Consider the following 24,810-nt stretch of genomic DNA (forward strand, 5'->3'; position numbering starts at 1 on the left):
CATATTTATAATTTTTAGTAGATTTGCTACCCAATCAGAACTCAATGTACCAAATTTCAGCAAATTCAGTTGAAAAATGAAAAATGTGCTCAAGAGCTATACCGGATAAAGCCCATCTTCGAACTTGACCTGCCTGCAGACAAAAGACGACTCAATGTAAAATTTTGGCGACCTATCTCAATTCGTTTAGACGCTAGAGTGATTACAACAGACAGACGGACATGGCTATATCGTCATAGACTTTTCGACCTTTCGACAGTTCAAAATCGTTTTTGGACTTTAAACGACAAATGCAAAATCGGTTAAAAATTTAATTTTTTTACCCTCCACCCTAGTCCTATATTCTTGATCAGGGTAAAATTCTAAGAAGATCTAGCCATGTTCGTCCGTCTGTTATAATCACGCTATCTTCTGAAGGAATTGGGATACGGTGCTGAAATTGTGCATGGGGTTGTCCCTTGTCAGCAGGCAGGTCAAGTTCGAAGATGGGCTATATAGGTTCGTGTTTAGGCATAGCCCCCATGTAAGGCTATCAAAAAATGTTCTGTATTTTGAGGTTCTAGAGCGCGTTATTCAACGGATTTCGCTGAAATTCGGCACATTGGGTTGTTATTGAGTACCAAATGTCTCCACTACAAATTATAAATATTGGTCCACTTTTTCTTGTAGCCCCATTTTCGTTATTTTGGGGTTCTTAAGCGCGTTTGAACCGTATTCGATGATATTTGGTACATTAGGTTCTTATTGGGTACCAAATCTTTCCACTAAAATTATAAATATAGTCCACTTTTTCCGGTACTTCCAATTTGCGGTTTTTACCCTACAAAGTATGGAATTCTAAGCCGATTTCGCTGTAATTTCGTAATTTTGTTCTAAGGAAATTGGTAACAAATCTCGAACCTTTCGATGAAAATATATTTACATTCGCCTCCTTTAGGGGTGGTACCCTAAAATATTATAATTATCTTATTTGTTTAGGTTGTCCTAATATAGGCGTATTCCTAGCTATGTAAGGATTTTTTTACTGGAAATATTAATTGTTACCCTACAAAGTATGAAATATATAATTTTTTAGCCATATATTGTAATAATACACCTATTTTAAGGATATCGTGAGCCCAAAAGTTTGTAACCTGGCGATGATGAAATATATCGGCCAGCAGTTAGGCATCTCCCCCATATAAGTATTGAGATACAACTAAAAAATATTGGGTTCGAAATTGAGCTTTATCAGTCATTAATTAGGTATAGCCCTAAATATTCGCTAATTCCTAGCTATGTAAGGCTTTTTTCACTTGTTTATATCAATTGTTGCCAGCAGATAAAATAAAGTTCAGAAATATATAATTTTTCTTATTTATGAAGAATATCGAAAGTCGATCTTTAAAAATCAGCTTTTAGATTTCCTTAAAGATCAAAAGTGAATCCCCAATATAATGCAACACTCCAAAGATTTTGGGGAGCCTTAGGACGTTTTTCAACAATTTTGCTAGCACTTTAAAACTTTGGTTATCGTTGAGTAGAAAATGTCCTTACCAAAAATTATCACCATTGGTCCATGTTTCCGGATATTATTCGGCATTTTGAAGGTTTGGACAGGTTATTTATTTGATTTTCCTTGTTCTCATTGGGTGTCAAATCTTCCTATTATAAATGAGCAATATTGGTTCATTTTTAGGGAATCCCCCATATAACGCTAACTTCGAAATTTCGGAAAAAATGAATAGAAAACAAGTGAAAAAGCGATAAGTTCGGCCGGGCCGATCTTTGGATACCCTCCACCATAGATATACTGAGATGTACTTGAAATAAAATATATAGGGAACATACTAAAAAGTGTACATATACCGACATTTCTACAAACGGATTATGGTATTAAATGTTGGTCATAGGCCCAATATTTCTTTGAACCAAATTTGTTTCAAAAAATTTTGTTTTCATCCAAAGTTTGCCCATTTTATTATTTCTTCCAAAATTAGTTCAAGTTTCCTAAAATCTGTAAGATCCCAAAGGTGGACCGATACTGATAACGCATGGTAGAGTATAAAATCCTCAAACTACTGTAATTTAGATTACAAAGTTATATGAGGCTATGCCTAAAGGGGGATCAATATTGATTACATAGTGTAGGAAATAGTGAATATTTGTGGATATATGCCAATACCGGTATATGCCAATTTTGAACCCAATATTTTAATTTTTTATCTCATTTCTTTCCTTAAGGAGGTATCACTATATTGAGGAGATGCCTAAATGTCTGCCCATATATTTCATTATAGTCATGTTTGAGTTTTCTTTTATCACAATATCATTAGAAGGCGGAATGCTTACAACAGATGACTAAATAGTCCTTGTAGGGTAAAAATTGACTATTCCCCGTAACGACTACCCAACCGCAACACACGGAACAAATCAGATAACTATTTTAATATAAAAAGGGGGTTATCTGGGGACTACCCCTAAAAAGGGGTGAATATAAATAATTTTTGGTGGGGAGATTTGCTACCATATACGACTACAAAATATCAAATTTCAGCGAATTCGATTAAAAAACGCGCTCAAGAACCCGAAAATTGGGGGTACCCTTATATGGGGGCTACCCGAAAAAATTGACCTATATTTATATTTTATTGTGGAGATATTTGCTACCCAATAGGAACTCGAATTACTAAATTACTGCCAATTCGGTGAAGAAATCCGGTCAAAACCCCCCAATAACTGGAAATTGGGAGGTACCCTTATATGGGAGCTACCAGAAAAAGTGGACCTATATTTATAATTTTTAGTGGATACATTTAGGACCAAATAAGAACCCAATGTGGCAAATTTCAGCGAATTCGGTTGAAAAACGAGCTCAAGAACCCCAAAATACCGAAAATTAGAGGGTACCCTTATATGGGAGCTATGCCTAAACGTGGACCGATAAAGTCCATCTTCGAACTTGACATGCCTGCAGACAAAAATTCGTCTTTTTTGACGATCTATCTCAATTCGTTTAGACGCTAGAGTGGTTTCAACAGACAGACGGACATGGCTATATCGTCATAGAATTTTACGCTGATCAAGAATATATATACTTTATAGAGTCGGAAATGATTATTTCGATGAGTTACAAACGGAAAAACAAAATTAATATACCCTCCATACTATGGTGGAGGGTATAAAAAGAAAAATTTGTCTCAGTTTAATCGTTTTGGAATTTTATGTAAGCACCAACATTCCCGTTTCGAAGTTTTCCTTACCACCGTTCATTAACATGCTATTATTTGGTATTTGGCCTTGCCAATGAAATTGTCTAATTAGGTATTTCGACGATACAAAACTGCATAATGTATAAAACACTTGACATTGCTTGGAATAATTTACATACATAGTTACTTTGTGCAATTAATGGTATCGGTTTGGCCTTTATATTGTAAAATTCTAATCGAAATATTTACGACAAGGAAGGTTTCAGTCTTTTTTACTCAGTTTTCAAATAAACGTTGTTTGTTGTAATACAATATGTCATTGGTGATTTTTGTCGTGATTTTTAATGATTATACCTTTTATTCATAGGTAGTAAATGGATTTAAAAAAAAAAGAAAATGTGTCAATAATCTGTTTTCAATCAATCATTTAAGTTGCTTGCATATAGATAATTGTGGTAAGTTACAGTATTTTCCAATTATCAATAGTGTTCTTGAAAGCAAACTATTTAGAATTAAATAATCACGAAATATTGGTCTTAGACTTACCGGTTATTCATGATCGTAGTATCTTAAATGACTGAATCAACAAACATATCTAGATATGATTATTGGCATAATGAGACCATAGGTCTTTATAAAGACCAATTAAAGTCTACAAAAAAAACGGGTTTATAAAGACCAATTGTTTTGCATTGAGAACAACAGGTTTATAAGGACCAATTGGTCAATATAGAGACCATAGGTCTTTAAGTATACCAGCCGGTCTTTATAAACCCCTGTTTTTTCTACACATACTAATTGGTCTTTATATTGACTTTCAAATGCTCTCTGTACAGACCAATTGGCCTGTATAAAGGCTTGTGGCCTGAGTATAGACCAATTCGATTATTTAAACCCCTATGTTCTTTATAAACACTTCTGGTTTCTATACAAACCTGTGGTCTCTCTGCAGATTTGTGATCTTTATACATTTATAAAAAAATGTGCGTGAAGATAAAATCGATTTTAACTAGCAAAGACTCAATCCACCAAATTTAGCAAAGACACGTATAACAGATTTCAGTTCAGTATAACAGATGTTAAAATCGTTTTTATAACAATTCAATGACCAATTGAGCAATAAATATAAATAAAACAGGCAAAATATTGGTACTCCCGGAAAGGCAATTCCAAAAGCTATTTAAAACCACTTTAACTGAATAAATGAATCATGGTTTTATTGAATAAAAATAGATATTACTAAAATTTGAAAAGTTATCATCGATGCCCATTGTGCGAAATCTAAAAATGTTACCGCACTATGGAACCCGGCATTTGAAAGCCCACTAGGTGTACTTTCAGAAAATGCATATTTTATAAAAATCCATTTTGGATTTTTTTAAAAAAAATTCATATTAGTAAAATTTGAAAAGTTATCATCGATGCCCATTGTGCGAAATCTAAAAATGTTACCGCACTATGGAACCCGGCATTTGAAAGCCCACTAGGTGTACTTTCAGAAAATGCATAATTCATAAAAATCCAAAAATTTGAAAAGTTAGTTTCCAAAATGCATTTTTATAAAATATGCATTTTCTGAAAGTAAACCTAGTGGGCTTTCAAATGCCGGGTTCCATAGTGCGGTAACATTTTTAGATTTCGCACAATGGGCATCGATGATAACTTTTCAAATTTTACTAATATGAATTTTTTTAAAAAAATCCAAAATGGATTTTTATAACATAAGCATTTTCTGAAAGTACACCTAGTGGGCTTTCCCTTAAAATTATTCAATTTTTAAAAAAAAATTAATTTAAAAAAATTTCCAAAATGGATTTTTATGAATTATGCATTTTCTGAAAGTACACCTAGTGGGCTTTCAAATGGCGGGTTCCATAGTGCGGTAACATTTTTAGATTTCGCACAATGGGCATCGATGATAACTTTTCAAATTTTACTAATATGAATTTTTTTTTAAAAAATCCAAAATGGATTTTTATAAAATATGCATTTTCTGAAAGTACACCTAGTGGGCTTTCAAATGCCGGGTTCCATAGTGCGGTAACATTTTTAGATTTCTCACAATGGGCATCGATGATAACTTTTCAAATTTTAGTAATATCTATTTTTATTCAATAAAACCATGATTCATTTTTTCAGTTAAAGCGGTTTTAAATAGCTTTTGGAATTGCCTTTCCGGGAGTACCAATATTTTGCCTGTTTTATTTATATTTATTGCTCAATTGGTCATTGAATTGTTATAAAAACGATTTTAACATCTGTTATACTGAACTGAAATCTGTTATACGTGTCTTTGCTAAATTTGGTGGATTGAGTCTTTGCTAGTTAAAATCGATTTTATCTTCACGCACATTTATAAAAATATACAAATTAATCTCAATTTGATACTTTGTGCAAAATTTCGTGTCAATCGGTGTAAAATTTACCTAAAATCAGACGAAAATATATATGTAGGAACAATATCTAAATCTGAACCGATTAGAAAAATTAGGACACATCATTCTAGATTTAATTTAGTACGGTGGACGGACATGCATAAATCGACTCAGAAAGTGATTCTATGTATATTCTCAAGAGGAACCCTGTGTCTATATCGTTTTCTTTTGTCTGTTACAAACATATGCACAAGGACAAGGTGTACAATTTTAAATTTATTCCTACAAATCTTACTCCTGGGCCACTTCTACTAGAAGTGTATCATATAATTATTATTAGTGAAGAATGAAATTTTATTAGATCGGTATTTTAGGGAGCTTGACCCAAATTTCCCGGTAGCCCCATATAATGCTAACCCCCATTATTCGGCATTTTGGAGTGTTGCCTAATAATTCTATAAGAGGATGGATTTTTTTAAGGTCTACCAAAAACGATAATTTTTTAGAGAATACTGTTTCAAGGTCTACAAAAGTCGTGGATTTTTAAAGAAAATTTTTTTCAAGGTCTACAATTAATTTTTAAAGAATATTTTTTTCCAAGGTCTACAAAAGGCGTGGATTTTTAAAGAATATTTTTTCCAAGGTCTATAATTAATTTTTAAAGAATATTTTTTCCAAGGTCTACAAAAGGCGTGGATTTTTAAAGAATATTTTTTTTAAGGTCTATAATTAATTTTTTAAGAATATTTTTTTCCAAGGTCTACAAAAGGCGTGGATTTTTAAAGAATATTTTTTCCAAAGTCTAAAAAGGAGTGGATTTTTGTTGGTATTATGGGATGGGGATTTGTTTGCTTCGACGATTTTTTCGCTGGGACGTAAATGCCATCCTTTTGTGATGTATGTATATGACGTTTTCGACATTTCCAACATTTTGACAGTCTATAAATTCATTACACAAAACATCCCTGGTTGGTTGTTGACTCTCTATACAATGTAAAATCTTATATTTTATGGAAGTGGTTTATTCAAATCTTTATAATGAATTTATGCATAGACTTTTGGCACATCCATCAATAAAAATTGTCAAAATATAAAACAAAATCAAGTTTAATATGTTAATTAATTTACGATATTTGCTTTCATTGTAGATTCGGCATAAGGTGAAAAGAAAACAAACACAAATGTTGTGTCAACAAAAATACGACGAAGAAAAATACAAAATTTATCTCGGGAAAAGAATTATATCATTTCATAAAATTACTCGTACACTCAAAGAAAAATGTTAATGTCAAAAGACAATACCAACAACTGGAATCCGCAACCTAAGTAAACTTAACCTATGAATTTTAAATCATAATTTAAGAAAATAATAAAAAGAAAATAAAATTATAAAACCTAATTCAAAACAAGCACAACAACAAAACTAATAGTTATTCCTATTATAATTAAAAACATTTAAAAATTCTGCCAAATTATTATTGCCTTTTTTGTTTTGTTTAAAACCTAATGAGATCGAACGTGAGTTTGTGTGTTTGTCAGTGTTTTGTTTTTATTTTTTTCCGTGACTCTTCCCAAGCGCCTGCTTGTTGTTGGTGCTGCTGTTGTGTGATTTTGTTTGCGGTTGTATTTGAATTAATTAAATATATAAAATACCTCTAATCACCATGGCTCGTTCACATTTCACTCGAAAACTTTGTCTCGCAATGACGGCTACCGTCTCTATTCTGGTGTTAACATTAGCCGTCTTGGGACTTTTCGGTACTCCAGCCGATTCTGTCAAGCCCTCAGCCGTCAACTCAGCGGATCAATCAACATTGGAGCTGTTGCATGTGGTAAGTACCAAAAAATTCTTAGTGAATCGATAGAAATGAACGTAAAGAGCGAGTTCGGAATTTGTGTGAGCATTATTGCTACCGCTGTTGCTGCTGTAATCGCTTATCATTCTAAAGTTAAGTGTGTTGGTCAAAGCTTTTCCATTGAATCAATGATGCATCACATCATTCACAAGTCTCGTGCTGAACAGACCATGGCAGACATTAGGGCGGCTGCAATGCATCGACAATTTGTTTTTATGGATTTCTTTATCAGAGTGAATTGTGTTGAGTTTGATTTTTTTTTTTTTTTTTTGAATTATGATTGCTTTGTTCTCCATTAAAAAACATAATTCAGCGGCTCATTTGGCGCCACTACAAACTAGTCTAAACATGTGCGGAACAAGGTTGAGTATTTATAACCCACATATGGTTTTGTGCCACCTTATCAGCAGAGTTCTAAGCGAGAATAAAAGGCGTTTAGAATTTTTACAAAAAAAATAAAATCGTTTTCGAATTCAAAGTTTGTGTATAGTCATTGTGTTGTTTTAATAAAGTGAAATTTTTATAGGCGGCAGTCCAATATACAACGCGAATTTATATAATGTTATTACATATTGTTTTATTTCGAAATGGTATGAGTAAAATTAAATTCGTGGATTCGCCAATTAGTGCTTATAAAGAAAGACTGCAAAATCGGCCGAAACTTTATATAGAAATTTGTCAGAACATGAAACAAAATCGAAAAGTTTTTGCAAGGAACTACCATTAAGATCTATATTTCTGCGGAACTATGTTCTGAGCCTGGGCAATTTTCGCTATATTTGCACTCTATTGACCGATTAAAGGCCAACAGCTCCTCTGCGGCATCTTTTCCGAATAAAGTAAACAATTCCTCATAATATACAAATTTTGTAATTTTACATGAATAACTTTTGGTTCATATGACCGGCTAAATATTGATTAATTCGTCAGATCGCCTACCCTATCGAAAATTTATAATGTTTGGCTTATAATTGTGGCCCCTATAACTAAAAATATCATCTGTTCATCACCGAATATTAAACCTTCGTCCATCAGCGCTACATTTTCGACCTCTAGTGTGGTAATGGTAATACTAACAATATCAAATACGTAAGCATTTATGTAATATTCCCACAAACAACAATATAATTGGGCCTACATATTTTAGAAGTAAATATGTACGCCATACAATACAAATTTTGTCGTTTTGCACATAAAACACAGGGTCCATTTGACCTGCTAAATATTTACCGAACTTCAGTCATGCTTATTTTGTAGTCATACCCCTTTCACCATACATAATTTCGTGATGTTCGGATCACAATTATGGCATCTAGAGCGACCAGAAAAAACAGACAAAAAAATCTGGCCCATTTCATCGCCTAAATATTAATCGATCATTACCGAAATATCGCGACGATTAATAGAAGTAGAGTTTTAACCTCTTAGATAAATACAACATTGGTAAAAGTTACAAATTTTTCGAATTCGTAATTCGTTATAATATTATACTTTGGGCTCGTAGTGGTTCACAAATGTCTACTTAAAATTATTATTAAAATAGTTAACTGACTTGTTTCCTCATATATCCATATTCCACCCAAGTATGGGGAATATCTCTACTCAAAATTGTCAGTTTATATTCTACAAAGTTTGGGATACCAAACTCAGTTAGCGACTTCCGCCCGTCTGTACATCCCTTGTAATCACACAACCTTAAGAGGGTATCAATATACAAAACAAGTCCACCATAGGTATTCTGACAGGTATTTGAAATGAAAATATAGGGATCATACCAAAAAGTGGACCTATCCCGACAATTTTACAAACCGATTTATGTTAACCATTATGTACACCATATAGAAATTACAGCAATTTTTAATTGTTTTTTTTTTTTTCTTAAAATCCGAAAACCCCAAAACGTGGACCTATATTGATAGCGCAATCTAATGTGCAGAATTATGTAAAATCGGATGAAAGTATATATGGGATCTATATCTAAATCTGAACGTTTTCAAAAATTTAGCACACAACATTATAGACTCAATTCAGTACTCTATGCCACATGTCGTCCAAATCAAAATATATATGGGGATTTTGATGCACCATTTACATTAAATCGAACGAAAATATATACGGGAGCTATATTTTGTTTACAATTTAACATGGACAGACGGGCGGACATGCATAAATCGACTCAGAAGTGATTCTATGCATATTGCTACCATATTCTACTACAAAATAGCAAACCAGTGAGCGGAGCAGTATAGTCGGACGGGGCCGACCATACGATACCCTACACAACTACCACGAAACTCAAAGTTTTTGCGGATGTTTATTCCGAGCCTGGGCAATATTTCGTGATATTTGCACCCTCTTGTCCGATAGATGTAAACAGCACCTCTTCCTGACACTGACATATTTTCCGAATATTACGAGTATTCAGTACAGCTATTGTCCAGATTCCCTTCACCGTGGGTTGTGTTGTGATGTTCGGCTTTCATTTGTGGTCTATAGATCCAAAATTATTATCTGATCATCACTAAATAATATACTAAATAATATACGAATACGGATGTATCTGTAAATATTTAGGTGTAACTCCCACATCCGAGCACATACAACAATATAATTGGTCATAATTTAAAGGTCAACCACTCCTCTTGGATATTATATCAACTTCTCGGGTCTATGTCCTTCAGTGGTAAATATATATGCTATAGAATACAAATTTTGTTATTTATCACACAAAAGTCAGGGTCCATTTGACCCGCTAAATATTGGCCGATCTTTATCAAAACAGGCATGCTTATTCTTTGGCCCGATCCCCTTCTTCATTCACGAAGTTCAAGCCATTATTGCGGCCTCTGGAGCGACCAGAAAAACTGAAAAAAATAGTATTTGGTCCATTTCATCCCTTAAATATTAACCGAACTTTCCCAAAAACAATAGAGGTCTTCGTTGGCCAGAACCCATCCTACATGCAAAATTTCGTGAATAACTGTGGCCTGTATCGTGTTTACAAATTATAATGGGCAGACGGACGGACGGACACACATGTCTAGATCGACTCAGCTAGTCGAGATATGCCGATCGGTATACTTAAAGGTGGGTCTAGGACCAATATTTCGTGGCGTTACAAATTTTTGGGGCTGCACAAGGCTATAATACCCTGACAATATAGTTGTGTAGGGTATAATTACAGCGAATTCGCTTGAAAACGCGCTCAAGAACCCCAAAATACCGAAAAATGGTGGTAACCTTATATGGAGAGAGAATAGCTACCATATAGGAACTTATAGTACTATATTAAAGCTAACTACGCTCAAAACCCCCAAAATACTGAAAATTGGGGGTACCGTTATATCGAGCATACCATAAAAAGTGAACCTATATTTATAATATTTAGTACCAAATTTCGTGATAACTTGAACCTGGCGATAACGAAATATTCCGGCCAGCATTTAGGCATCTGTCCCATATAATTATACCTCCTGAAGGAAAGAATTTAGACACAAAACAAACATATTTGAAATTGAGATATGTCGGTCGTTATTTAGGCACAGCCCTCATATAATTATGACCTCAAATATTCGCTAATTCCTACACTATGTAATCTAACTTTGTAATCTAAATTGCAGTAGTTTGAGGATTGTATATTCTACCATGTTTTATTAGTATGAGTCCACGCTTTGGGGTTTTCATTAAAGATTGCTGAAATTTGTATTTGGTGTACATAATGGTTTACATAAACCGGTTTGTAGAATTATCGGTATAGGTTCACTTTTTGGTATGTTCCCTATATTTTCATTTCAAGTATCTGTCAGTATACCTATGGTGGAGGGTATCCAAAGTTCGGCCTGGCCGAACTTAATGCTTTTTGACATGTTTTACCCTATAAACTGGACCAAAGTCCATGGTTTTTTGTAGGAAGATTTGCTACCCATTGAGAACATATTTACAATAAATACTCACGAACACTGCTGCAGCTTACCTACATAACCATTTTAAGTTTGTATGTGTAATGTAACTCGCTTATAAAAAATCTATATTGCATATTCCCCGGTAGTCCCAGTTTGTCATTATAAAACCCCAATCTTTAGCTTCACACAAAAGTTACTCCCTTCAACTCGTATAAATTGATTTCCAACATGTCGCCTAAGAACTCATATCATATTGCCTATAGAGGCTCCCCTCAGTCCTTATATGAAGACTTTCTTTAGTTATCCCATATATGAAGACTTTCCTTAGTTCTCGTTAAAACATCCACTCCATTCGTTTAAACAATCCTTCGTTCATTTTTTTCTAACGCTCTAATTTAATATCACATTTTTATACACATACATATATTTTTTCTTGATCCCTATCAATTGCAATTTAAATCCATTTCAATTCCGTTGCAAATTGATGGGGCAACAACAATAGTAATAGACAAAACAAAAAACAATCACACACATATAAATAAACATTGATTTAATTTGCATAGATTTCTAATCGAAAATGACAGGGAATTGGAACTTGTCGTTTGCAACGTTTCTAATTTAGTAAATATGCAAATTATTTTAATTTTTATGAGACCCAAAGTATAGGCAGGCTAAAGTTTAATTATGCCGAACGTTATCAAATGCAAAATAAATTATTTTAATTTTTACCATATCTGATTGCACATATGGGTGTTATGTGTGTGTTTGTATATAAAATACTTTTTCCTGCTGCCATTGTTGTTGTTATACCGTGAAAAATATTAATATTCATATAAGTAAATATTTCGAAAACATTTGTAACAGCAAATTTTTCTGTTGCTCTTGTTGTTGTTGGATGGGGGTTTAATTTCAAAACCCTGATGTTTTTGCGGTAGGCCACCATCTCATAATTATTTTTGTCACCTCAGCAGTATGTGAGTGCCGGCAGGGTGGATGATAAATTATATCACATTACAATGGGAGGCGTGAAATTATAATAAAGTCTCGTGCCATCGTGTGTATTCTTGCGTTCATCAGAAATAATAATGTATTTAATTTATTTAATGCCTACTTATTTACATACATACATATATATTTAGAAAAATATATATTAGGGTGCTATGGAAAGACTGGTAGAATATATTGCAATCCTAAGCCAACCTAATACAAGAAGAATATTTTTCTTAAAAAATATATTTGTGCACGTTTTCTAAAAATGGAATTAATTGGAAAGGATTTAAGTTAGTCCTCATCGTGGATGTTTCGTTATACACCATTGTTTCCACTTGAGATTCTAAAATTTGTGAACAGCTTTGTCTATGTCTAGACTTGCTTCTATATGGTAAGACGATTTTTATTATCAGAATTTTTAATTATGCATGTATGTGTGCCGCCGAGACAACATTTTTAATCAGCTGCAATAATACGAAACAGGTGTGCTAATAACTTAAATTTGCATTTATTTAATTTTGAGGATGAAACAAATAAATAGGTTGAATTCTGAAATTGCGTGCTGAAACCCAAACCATTCGAGTGATTTTTTTTTTTTGTTTCGTGACCATACAGCTATTTTTTATATACATAATTAACCCAATGACCCTGAATATTTATACCCTCTCTAACGAGGAATCTTAGATTTGCATTCAGTTTGCGGTATATCAAAATTCAGGACTTTCAAACAAACACCTTTTGGAGCTTTTATTGTTTGACATTTGTTCAATAGAAATAACACGATTAAATATGTATATACGCTTCGAGTTAGTGATATGAAAAATAAAACCACGTCGCTCAAAAACAATTAAAAATAATGTATTTATAGGCTACATTATTGAAGAAATAACTGAATTTTCTATTCCTATACGTTCTTTGGAATGACATAATTTCTATAGATACTTGGGTCAGAAGGCTTATAAAAACTAAAAAAAAATATCCGAAATTCGTTAATCATCTTGGTGAGTCTCGTTAAACCAAAGAGTTATTGTCGAGAAGCATATATTCTCAACGTGGTAGATATAATGTCTACGATGTCCTTATGCCAATCTGAGCCGATCTAGACATGTATGTCCGTCAGACTTTTCATAATAAGTTGAAAACAAAGTACAAGCCACAGTCATGGAACAATTAAATAAACCAAAAATTTTATTTTGTCTGTTTTTTTGGCCACAATTATAAACCGAACATTACAAAAATTTTACGCGGGGAATTGGTCAGACCAACGAATACGCACAGTCAAAAAGTATCCAGTTGGTTTTTATACCCTTCACCACACTGTGGTACAGGGTATTACGTCTTTGTGCATATGTTTGTAACAGGCAAAAGGAAATGAGATAGACCCATGGTTACTCTTGAGAATATGCATAGAATCACTTTCTGAGTCGATTTATGCATGTCCGTCTGTCCGTCCGTCCATGTATTTTTTGTGAACAAAGATCGCATTTATGATCCGATTTGGATAAATTTGGGTACATGTCACTTATTTGGCCCAAGGACGAAGTCTATTGAAATTGGAGAAAATCGGTTCAGATTTAGATATAGCTCGCATATATAGTTTCGTCCGATTTAAGGTAAATGGTGCACAAAATTATGCCAAGTTTGGTAGAAATCGGTTCAGATTTAGATATAGCTCTCATATATAGTTTCGTCCTATTTTAGATAAATGGTGCACCAAACTCCCTATATTGGTCCGGCTGAGACAAAATTTTGCAGAGTATTGAATTAGGTCTAGATTTATATATGTCAATTTTTGTTGAAATCGGTTCATATTTAGATATAGCTCCCATCAGGGACGAACGCAGGGGGCGGCCCGGGCCCCCCCGAAATGAATTTTTTTCACAGTAAATTTATGTTTGTAACATCGAATTTTTTCATTTTGTACTACCGGGCCGATTTCATTACGCAGTTAATTTCCATTTTAATGGCCCTCCAAACATTATATGACTATTCTATCTAAAGGATGATCATCTCTTGTATGTACCCAAAGTAGTGAAGAGTATCATATAGTCGGCCCCATCCGACTTTTGATCTTTCTTTACTGGTTTTCAATATAAAAATGGTATAAGTGCGTGTTAATTAATGAATAAAATATTAGGTTGGGAAAAATAAATCCATTAGGCTGGTCGTCGAAAATGTCGATAAATGATCGAAGTTGACCCGCATATTAGCAGTGGTAACATTGCCCAAGAGCTAAAAATCGACCATAAAAGTGATTTAAACAATTTACACAAAGATTAAAAAATAAGCTCTATGCTTGGGTGCCGCATCAATTAACAGAAAAAAATGGGATGGATCGAATTTCCATCTACGAAGCCTTGGCCAAACGGAATTAGTTAAACGGATTGCGAATAGAGATGAGAAATGGATCACATACGATAACCTTGTGCCAAAACGATTGTGGTCAAAGAGCGGTGAAGCACCTCAAACAGTGGCAAAAACCAGGATTAACGGCCAGGAAGGTTCTGCTATACATTTGGTGGGACTGAAAGCGGATTATTTATTATGAGTTGCTTTCTGATCTCTAGCGTCAACAACTGGACCGTTTGAAGATGGTAATTGACCAGAAACGGCTAGAATTGGCCAACAGAGGGACAACGCTAGGCCACACACATCTACAGTGACTCGCCAGAAACTTCGGGAGCTTGGTTGGGAAGTTTTCATGTATCAGATTTTATAAAAATTGTGCACCAAAAATCCTATGATGGAAAAATTTACACAAAATTTTGAAGGGCATATGGAATTTAGTCTTTAATAATGCTTGTTACTCCCAAGGTTTTCAAATTGAAAGGAAATTTGGAATAACGCATGTAGTCTGGGAGTTCAGATATAGCTCCCAAATATATTTTCGGCCGATTTTATGTTATTAATGCAGCAAACTCCTAAGGTTTGTCCTATTGAGATAAAATATTGAATGCCGTGTTGAGTTTAGAATGGCTGGGGTTAAGTTTTGTTTAAAAAGGTTCAGATTTAGATATAGCCCCTATACATATTCGTAATTTCTTACGGTTTGAGCCTACTATGTGGTGTATTAAATTTGGGTTAAACCAAAACTTAATTCGTTAATGCACTTTTCATCATACTATAGAATGGCGTTTCCTTGACATATACAGATTTAGATAATCTATGCATTCTGTTTCTGTTTGAGTTATTGAAACACAACCTGATGGTTCGATTTTTATACCCTTCACCACACTGTGGTACAGGGTATTATGTCTTTGTGCATATGTTTGTAACAGGCAAAAATAATCGAGATAGACCCATGGTTCCTTTTGAGGATATTCATAAAATCACTTTCTGAGTCGATTTATGCATGTCCGTCTGTCCGTCCATGTATTTTTATTAACAAAGTACAGGTGGCATTTATGATCCGATTTGGATGAAATTTGGCACAACTTGGAACTTGGGTCCGGAATGATGTGTGCTAAGTTTCGTGAAAATCGGTCCATATTTAGATATAGCTCCCATATATAGTTTCGTACGATTTATGGTAAATGGGGCACCAAAGTCCTTATATATCTTTCGATTTGCACGAAATTTGTCATAAAGTACTGAATTAGGTCAAGATTTAAGGGTCTCCAAAATTCCTATATATATTTCGATTTGCACGAAGTTTGGCATAGGGTACTGAATTGGATCCAGAATGATGTGTGCTAAATTTCGTGAAAATCGGTTCAGATTTAGATATAGCTCCAGTATATATTTTCGTCCGATTTAATGTAAATTGTGCACTAAAGAACCAATTTACTGAAGTTACTGCAACCTTTCGTGTGACAAGTTTTCTTGAAATTGGTTCAAATTTACATATAGCTCTTATATATACTTTCGTCCGATTTTAAGTAAATGGTGTACTAAAGACCCATAGCTAGGCCGATTGGCAAAACGTACTGAAATTAATATAAATTAATCTCGGCCAAGTTTCTTTGAAATCGGCTCAGATTTAGATATAGCATAGCTTGAAGGGTATCATAGGTGAATTGTATCATATAGTCGCCCCAGTCCGACTTTACTACTTTCCTTACTGGTTATTTTAATTCTTTTGTTATTGTAATTTTTTTTTTGGATATAGAACTACATAAATTAATATAACGTAGCCTAACGTTAGGCACACAATAGCTATAAATTCTCGCAGTGCCCATACAGGGTTGTTTTGTGTGGTATTTCATATAATCTCTCAAACATTAGGCAACATTCCAACATCATTTCGTGACATAGATCCATTTCACATATTTTAGAGTCTGATTGCTTGACTATACCATTTTCCAATTTTGGTATATCGCTACCTACGTTGATTCCCATTGAATGTTTAGCGAATTAGTTTAGTCTGAGAATTTAACTTTAACTCATTAACATCTCAACATTCCATCATTGTGTTTTATATGTGAGAACTGTGCTGGATTATATCTACTTGAAATTTTTTATTTTATTGTTAAAAATATTTCCATCTTTCTTCACGTTCAATTACAGGTATTTCGTCATGGACCACGCACACCTGCCGACACCTATCCCAATGATCCGCATGTAAATCAAACATTCTATCCCTATGGATGGGGACACATAACAAATGTAAGTAACAGTGAATGTAGAAAGAAGTGTAATATAGTAAAGGCGAATCGTATTTACCTGCAACTATTTGGAAAAGTTGCGTGAAAAGGACTAAAATCAAACAGTACGACATTTTGATTATATCTAATATGTAATGGTAATTGTGAACCAATATTTTTGCAAAGAGTTTTTTCTTTGCAATGAAAAAAATAGGGTATTTCCACAATCCTTCACTACTGTTAAAGTTTTCCCAACTACCCATGAGTTATGCGACCACATATGAAGTATTAAATATAAATTGCTATGTAAATGCGATGGTACTCCAATGCAGAATGAAAATCCAGACATCAGTTAACCGAACAAGTGAAATAAATGTCTAGGTGGTATATTACTGTATATTGTAGTACTGTTGTGGATTTTCATGATGAATTGGAAAATCCCATTTACAAAAGGGGTGTTGGAACTACTTCAAAAAGAGAACTATTACTGTTAACAATGTTGCATTCGTTTGTATTTTCATGAAATTCTTTATTTTATTTTTCCCCCTATATGACATTCCTCCTGATGGCTTTGGCAACAACAATAACAATGATGATGATTTGGTTGTCCCTATTCTATGTCCCGGTGTGTGTTTGGCAATAAATCACTGCATATTGCACTCGTTGTGTGACTACAATCCTACGGTGCCGGCGATGATGATGATGTCTCGTAAACAATCTACTTTACTTGTCTACTTCAAAATTGAACCCAAAATGAATGTCGTCTCGTCATTCCCGGGGTCCATACATAATAGAGTGGTAAACGTGAATTGTTCAACATTGGTAGCTGGTTGCGTAAACGTTATGGTAACTTTTTGGGTAGCCATTATTTTCCGGATGTAAGTTTTTCTCTACAAACATGTTGAAAAAACAAAATAGATTAATTTATAAAAATAAAATGTAATCCTCCACTAGCTGATTCATGCCCAGGCAACTGGTGTTCCACGTACTCATATGAGTTTACAAACGGTATTGGCTAGTCTCTTTCAACCGAAAAATACACCCATGGAATGGAATTCGAAATTTAATTGGCAACCAGTTCCAGTGTATTCACAGGAATTAAATGAGGATACGGTAAGTAGAGATTATTATTGGCGGTGTGTTTATACCCTTCACCACATCTTTTATTTTTATTTGAATTATTTATTTTCCAGCTATTATTGGTCCGTACACCATGTCCTCGTTATCATGAAGCCTTCCAAGAAGTTTTAAGTTCTGCCACAGTTCAAGAAGAAATTAAACCTCATGAATATTTATTCAGTGAATTGACTAAGCTCACGGGATTAAATATAACCGAACCTGAGGATATCAATTCCCTGTATTTGACCCTGTTAGCTGAGGTAAGTAGAAAAAGGTGAAATTTATTAAAAATGTCATAAGTATCTTCATTCAGCAAAATATAGGGAACATATATAAGAAGATGATGTTTTTTATTTTTTGAGAAAGCGTAATACTAAATGCATCAGAGCCCTTCGAAATACTTAAAATGGGAGCGGGATATGGGCTATGTCAAAACATGGATCTATATTGACAATTTTCTGTGGGCAAGTCTCCTATCGTTCAAGGAACAGAATTGAAATTGTGCCCCAACTACCGAAAATGGGAGCCTCCAAAAAATATTTGGAAGGATTGCACCTTATAATGGAAGTTATAAAAGTATAGTGTCTAGTTAAAATCGTTTCGAAACTAGCAATTAGCATTTGAAAGTTTCAAGCTTGGAAATAATTCCGTTTCTATTGTCGCATTTTCCTGATGGGATGAGTGTTTTCGACGACGGACCACCCATATTAGTCTATTAAGGGTGGTGCCATAACCATTGTGTGGAGCTACATTCGTATATTCATATTGGGAATGAAGCCCCTTGGCAAGTATATGAAATCCCCAGAAAGAAAAATTCGCAATAGGTCTATGTTCGGAGATATGGCCTAATCTTCATATATTTATTTGTATTGTATTTTTATACCCTTCGCCATAGGAGTGTATATTGGTTTTATTTCCCGACCCTAAAACTATATATATTCTTGATGGGCGTAAAGTTTATGCATGTCCGTCCGTCTGTTGTAATCACTCTAGCCTCTAAAAAAAAGCATATAGATCGCCAAAATTTTCGAATTGTACTTTGAGTTTAGCAACCATTTTTGTGGTTGCCCCATATAAGGGTTCCCCAAAATTTTCTATATTTTCTAATTCTTGAGCTCGGTTTTTAATCGAATTCGCTCTAATTTGGTGTTTTATGTATCTAAAGCACAAAAATTTTGCATAGCGCAATGAATTGGGCCTAGAATGATGTGTGCTAAATTTCGTGAATATCTGTTCGTTCGATTTTATGTAAATGGTGTACCAAAGCTGTTGTAATCATTCTACCATCGGAGGATATAGAGATAAACAACTAAAAGCCCGGTTCGAGAATGAACTATATCGGCACGCATTTAAGCCTAGCCCCCATATAATGAAACCTTCCGATTTTCGGTATTTTTTATATTTAACGCGAAGGAAGGATTTTTTTGTTCAAAATTGAGCTATATTGGTCCTCAGTTAGGCATAGTAATTCTTATATAATTTAATCAATCTTGGCGCCGCTTAACCTCCAAAGACGTACGCATACAAAATTTTTCATATTGAACCAGCAACTTCCACCCAACTCCCGAAATAAAATCTTGTGTATAGAGATGGTATTTACCGGGTAAATACCCAAGGGGTGGGTAAATACCGGGTAAATACCCATTTGCGGGTATTTATTTGGGTATTTACTATATTGACTCGGTAATACAACATCTTACACCCTATTTCCGGGTTTCTGTTATCAAATCGATTTAGAATAGATAGTTTTACGATACTTTAAAAACGTGGGTAAATACTTGGGTAAATACCCGAGTTTTTACCCGAAAAATGGGTAAAAACTCATTAACTGCAAACCACTTGACATAGGCGGCCAAAATTGCACACATGTTTCTAATGACAAAGCAAATATAGAAATCCAACATGGGGTCCCTGGGTCCAAGTTTTGATATAGCCCCCATATAACCGTATCTCCCGATTTAAGGTATTTTTTGCCTATTAGACACATTTTACAACCAAATTGGCTGTAATTTGGCACAGAGTGTTCTTTTTGGGTACCAAATGTCCATGCAAAATTTTATGTATGTAGGTCCACGTTTACTGGTAGCCCCCATACAAAGGTACCCCTATTTTGAGTATTTACCCAAAAATTGGGTATAAACTCACTAACTGCCGAACCACTTGACATAAGCGGCCAAAATTTTGCACACATGTTTCTAATGACAAAGCAAATATAGAAATCCAACATGGGGTCCCTGGGTCCAAGTTTTGATAGAACCCCCATATAACCCTATCCCCCGATTTAAGGTATTTTTAGCCTATTAGACACATTTTGAGGCCAAATTGTCTGTAATTTTGCACAGAATGTTCTTTTTGGGTACCAAATGTCCATGCAAATGTTATGTATGTAGGTCCACGTTTACTGGTAGCCCCCATACAAAGGTACCCCTATTATGAGTATTTACCCAAAAATTGGGTATAAACTCATTAACTGCCGAACCACTTGACATAGGCGGCCAAAATTTTGCACACATGTTTCTAATGACAAAGCAAATATAGAAATCCAACATGGGGTCCCTGGGTCCAAGTTTTGATATAGCCCCCATATAACCGTATCTCCCGATTTAAGGTATTTTTTGCCTATTAGACACATTTTACAACCAAATTGGCTGTAATTTGGCACAGAGTGTTCTTTTTGGGTACCAAATGTCAGTAGAATAAGGATGTATGGTTTAAAATACAAAGGATTAGCCAAAAGTCATTAAAATGGTCAAAAACTCATTAAAGTATCAAATTACAGTAAACAAATCGTCTGTCCGTCCGTGTATGTGTGAACACGTGCGCTTTTGTTCACAAATAGTGTGTGTGTGTGTGTGTGATCCTCCGTTCTGAGTGTGGCAATTTATGTATGTGCGTGTGTGTGTGTGTGATCCTCCGTTCTGAGTATGGCAAAGTATGTGTTTGTGTGTGTGTGTCTCCGTTCGCAAACTGTGTTGATCGACGTGTGTGGGCGCGCTCTTGACCTTGAGTATGGCAATGTGTGTGCGTGTGTGTCCTTTCGGTTTAAGGGGACCCCCCCCATTCTCGGGGTCAACATTTTTGTTGACTTAATTCCAATCTACACTAATTCAAGAATGTCCCTGCAAAATTTCAAGTAAAAATCTCAAGAACTCTTGAAGATATAGCCGATTTATTGTGTCAGCATCAACTGACGGCTGAAGGGCTTCTCAAACTTTAAACGCGTTTTTCTCTAAACATTTTTTTGCGAATGGCGGGCACGATAACTCAAAAACTAATAACCCAATCGATTTCAAATTTTTACACGTTTCTCTGTGAGTGTATAGCTATCGTATGAACTAGGATAAAGCCAATCGGTGAAGATCTTCCTTATTTTTTAACTAGGTTTTTGGTAAAAAATCGGTGATTTTCCGAAAATATTTTTTCAAAGGTCCGCCATTTTGTTAATTTTAGAGCGAAGTCAATAATCCTAGTTCATACGAGAGCCAGACATGTACTCTTTCTAACACCGTTGAAATTTTCGGATTCCGATGTTCCAGTGAGGAGTTATCATGCCCGCCATTAAAAAGTAAGGACTTTTCTTTAATTACAAAAAACAACAACAAAACAACAACAAAATTTTTTTGTAAATTATTTTTCTTCCTTTTTAAATCTTCAAATATATATATGCAAAGTTACAAACCTTAACAAGCATTGGTATTCATTTACCAGCCCATTTAAAATCTTAAAAATAAAAAATCGAGAATGGGGGGGGGGGGTTCCCTTAAGAATATTGGGGATGGCAAACTATGTGAGCATGCGCGGAGCTTACCGAAATGTTTACAAGGGGAAGGGGGAACAGATATGTGGAACAAACTATAGGGAATAACAACAACAACAACAGCATGGTCAGTGGCATGAAGAGACAGACGCAGTTATGTTTATTTCTGATCATATCAATACCAATGTGTTTATGTTAAATCGAGCATTGTTGAGTGTTGGGCATGCGTGGAAAGGGCGGCAAATATGTGGCAAGGGGAAAGGGGGGGACAAATATGGGAAACAAACTATACGGACTATAGGGAAAAACATACAACATGGTCAGCGATAGAAATGGTCAGAGGCATGAAGAGACAGACGCAGTTATGTTTATTTCTGATCGTATCAATACCAATGTGTTTATGTTAAATCTAGTGTCGTTGAGTGTTGGGCATGCGTGGAAAGGGTGGCAAATATGTGGCAAGGGGAAGGGGGAACAGATATGTGGAACAAACTATAGGGAATAACAACAACAACAACATGGTCAGCGATAGAAATGGTCAGTGGCATGAAGAGATAGACGCAGTTATGTTTATTTCTGATCATATCAATACCAATGTGTTTATGTTAAATCTAGTGTCGTTGAGTGTTGGGCATGCGTGGAAAGGTCGGCAAATATGTGGCAAGGGGAAAGGGGGGGACAAATATGTGGAACAAACTATAGGGAATAACAACAACATATATTGAAAGCAATATATATGGGTTATAGGGTGCAACAACAACATGCCTGCATCAATTGTAGGATACAAGAGGAAAAGGGGAGGGGGATATGTACGCCCAACACTTGTTGATAAGAACTATTGGGCACAAATATGATACACAGCATAATGAATTTCCCAATCTTAAGCAACTATGACAATGAGTGAAAAGGGAAGAGGCAGGAACAAATAGGTTTTTTTCGGATTGTTTGGATACAAGAGGAAAAGGGGAGAGGAATATGTACGCTCCTCGTTTGACGATACTCATGTTTATATTAATACCAATGTGTTTATGTTAAATCGAGCATCTTTGGATGTTGGGCATGCGTGGAGCTAACCGAAACATTTACAGGGGTAAAGGGGGACAAATATGGCAAACAATCTATACGGATAATAGGGAACAACAACAACATGAATGCATCGATAAAATGGTCGGCGGTATTAAGAGACGGACGCATGGAGTTGTATGATTTTAGAGACTGATGAATGCCAAAACCGAACCACAACATTATGAATTTAGCACTCTTATGGATCTATGACACGAAGGGCATGGGGAAGAGGCAGGAACAAATTGACAATCGACATTCGGAATGTTTGGTTTCAAGAGGAAAAGAGCATAATGTGTTTAGCTCCACTCCTCTTTTCCTCTATTTTTAATGTGTCAATGAACTTTAGGTAACACCAAGATTAGCAGCAATGCAATTAAACAACCGAAATATTAAAAGGAAAACGAAACGGAAAACGGATTAAGATGAAAAGGGAAATATATATTTTCCTGTATTCAGGGAAACTTTTAATAAATTTAAATGTTTGTGCAAAGACAAAGAAACCATAAAAGACTTGAAAAAATAGTTTATGAAAACACATGTAGGGAGATTCAAATCAGAGATTTGCACTTAAAATATAAATTTGCATTTTATATGCTTGCGATGTTGTGGTTAAAACGCTTAACATTGTTCGCTGATATATCATAACAACGTTGCCGTATATTTATACTTTTATGTCTTTGGTTTATGTTGGGTTAGCAGACCCACTTATTAAATATGTATAGAAAATGGCTCAGCCTGTAGATAACGAGGATTAACTCTAATATTAAAGGAATCTGTGTTTGAGAATTATGTTATGGAAATAAGAGAGCTTTTTTTACTGTGTAGAAGTACTTTCTGTAAAACCAAAAAGAGGTCAGAGACTAACAAAGTGAACAAAAGTGAATACGCTGTGCGAAATTTCATCGTCCATGATATTTTTTAGTATCATGGACTATGAAAATGTACACAAAATGTACACTTTTATATATTGTGATATACAAGAATTGTAAGAAATTAGTTTACATAATTTTTCGATGTGTAGAAAAATGATGATTGGGTATTAAACAGTGGTTACCCGGCCTCATCCTCACAAATTATTTAGTTGAAAAGGAATATATATATATTATATATCTATATATATATATATATTTATATAATATGTGGTATGATATATATGAGCATTTATTTGACATATATGCAATGGAGTTGACAATTTAAACCCACTGTTAACGAAATTCAGTACAAAGTAAATGTACAATAAACTACATTTTGTACGTTATATATTTTCGTATTTTGTCCTCTTTATTGTTAATTTAATTTGAACAAAGAAGAAAAAATTTGGTGGCAAGACTTTATTAAAATGAGTTTTCATTATTTGAGAAAAAAAATTTAAAAAACGACAAAAACGGAAGCACGAAGCAATATTCGTAGTTGCCTATTTAAATATATAGGAATTTAATGCTTATGAAAAGGATTTTGCGTAGAAGATGATAAAGGAAAACCTCATATATGTATTAGTTATTTCCTATAAGAAACATCTAATGTATAAACTAATATAGAGCAAAGGATTATCACTGCAGACATTGGGTGCATACTTTAGGGGTAAATAAAAATGTATCAAACATATATGCGACAAATATAATTTTTTGTTTTCTCGCTTTCTTCGGTAGCAATTTCAATGTTTTCATAGGAATTGCACCTAATAAGCCAAAAAATTATTTGTAATTTTAATGCCTATTAATATTCATTATAAATTAAAATTAAAATCATCAGCTGTAATATTTTTGGCAGGCAACTATTTTGAATTATAACGTATTTTGTACAATAAAACCTGTAATTTAAACTTGCGTTTATAGAATTATTATATAAAAACCCATTCCATGTTCATAATTAATATTATGAACGTAAAACTGTCAAAAACCGTTGGCGTAGTTTGGGTTCAATGGGTTTTGGTTGGTTGTTATAACGTGAAATTGGGTTCATTTGGGTTTGG

The 24,810-nt window shown here is 34.3% G+C and overlaps 1 protein-coding gene across 1 annotated transcript; it reads left to right on the top strand.

Annotated features, from left to right (window-relative positions):
* Positions 1-7,193: 7,193 nt before the first annotated feature.
* On the top strand, positions 7,194-18,276 carry LOC133327207 (prostatic acid phosphatase-like; the record flags this gene model as incomplete). The annotated part of the gene is made up of 5 exons (XM_061535770.1): positions 7,194-7,398; positions 16,821-16,919; positions 17,692-17,775; positions 17,852-18,010; positions 18,091-18,276. Coding segments are annotated over exons 1-5 (696 nt in total), but the record flags the coding sequence as incomplete, so codon positions are not given.
* Positions 18,277-24,810: the final 6,534 nt, after the last annotated feature.

Source organism: Musca vetustissima, unplaced genomic scaffold (assembly GCF_032173495.1).
Source record: "Musca vetustissima isolate MV318-11 ecotype Yass unplaced genomic scaffold, APGP_CSIRO_Mvet_v1 utg64047, whole genome shotgun sequence".
In the NCBI taxonomy this organism is placed as follows: Eukaryota; Metazoa; Arthropoda; class Insecta; order Diptera; family Muscidae; genus Musca; species Musca vetustissima.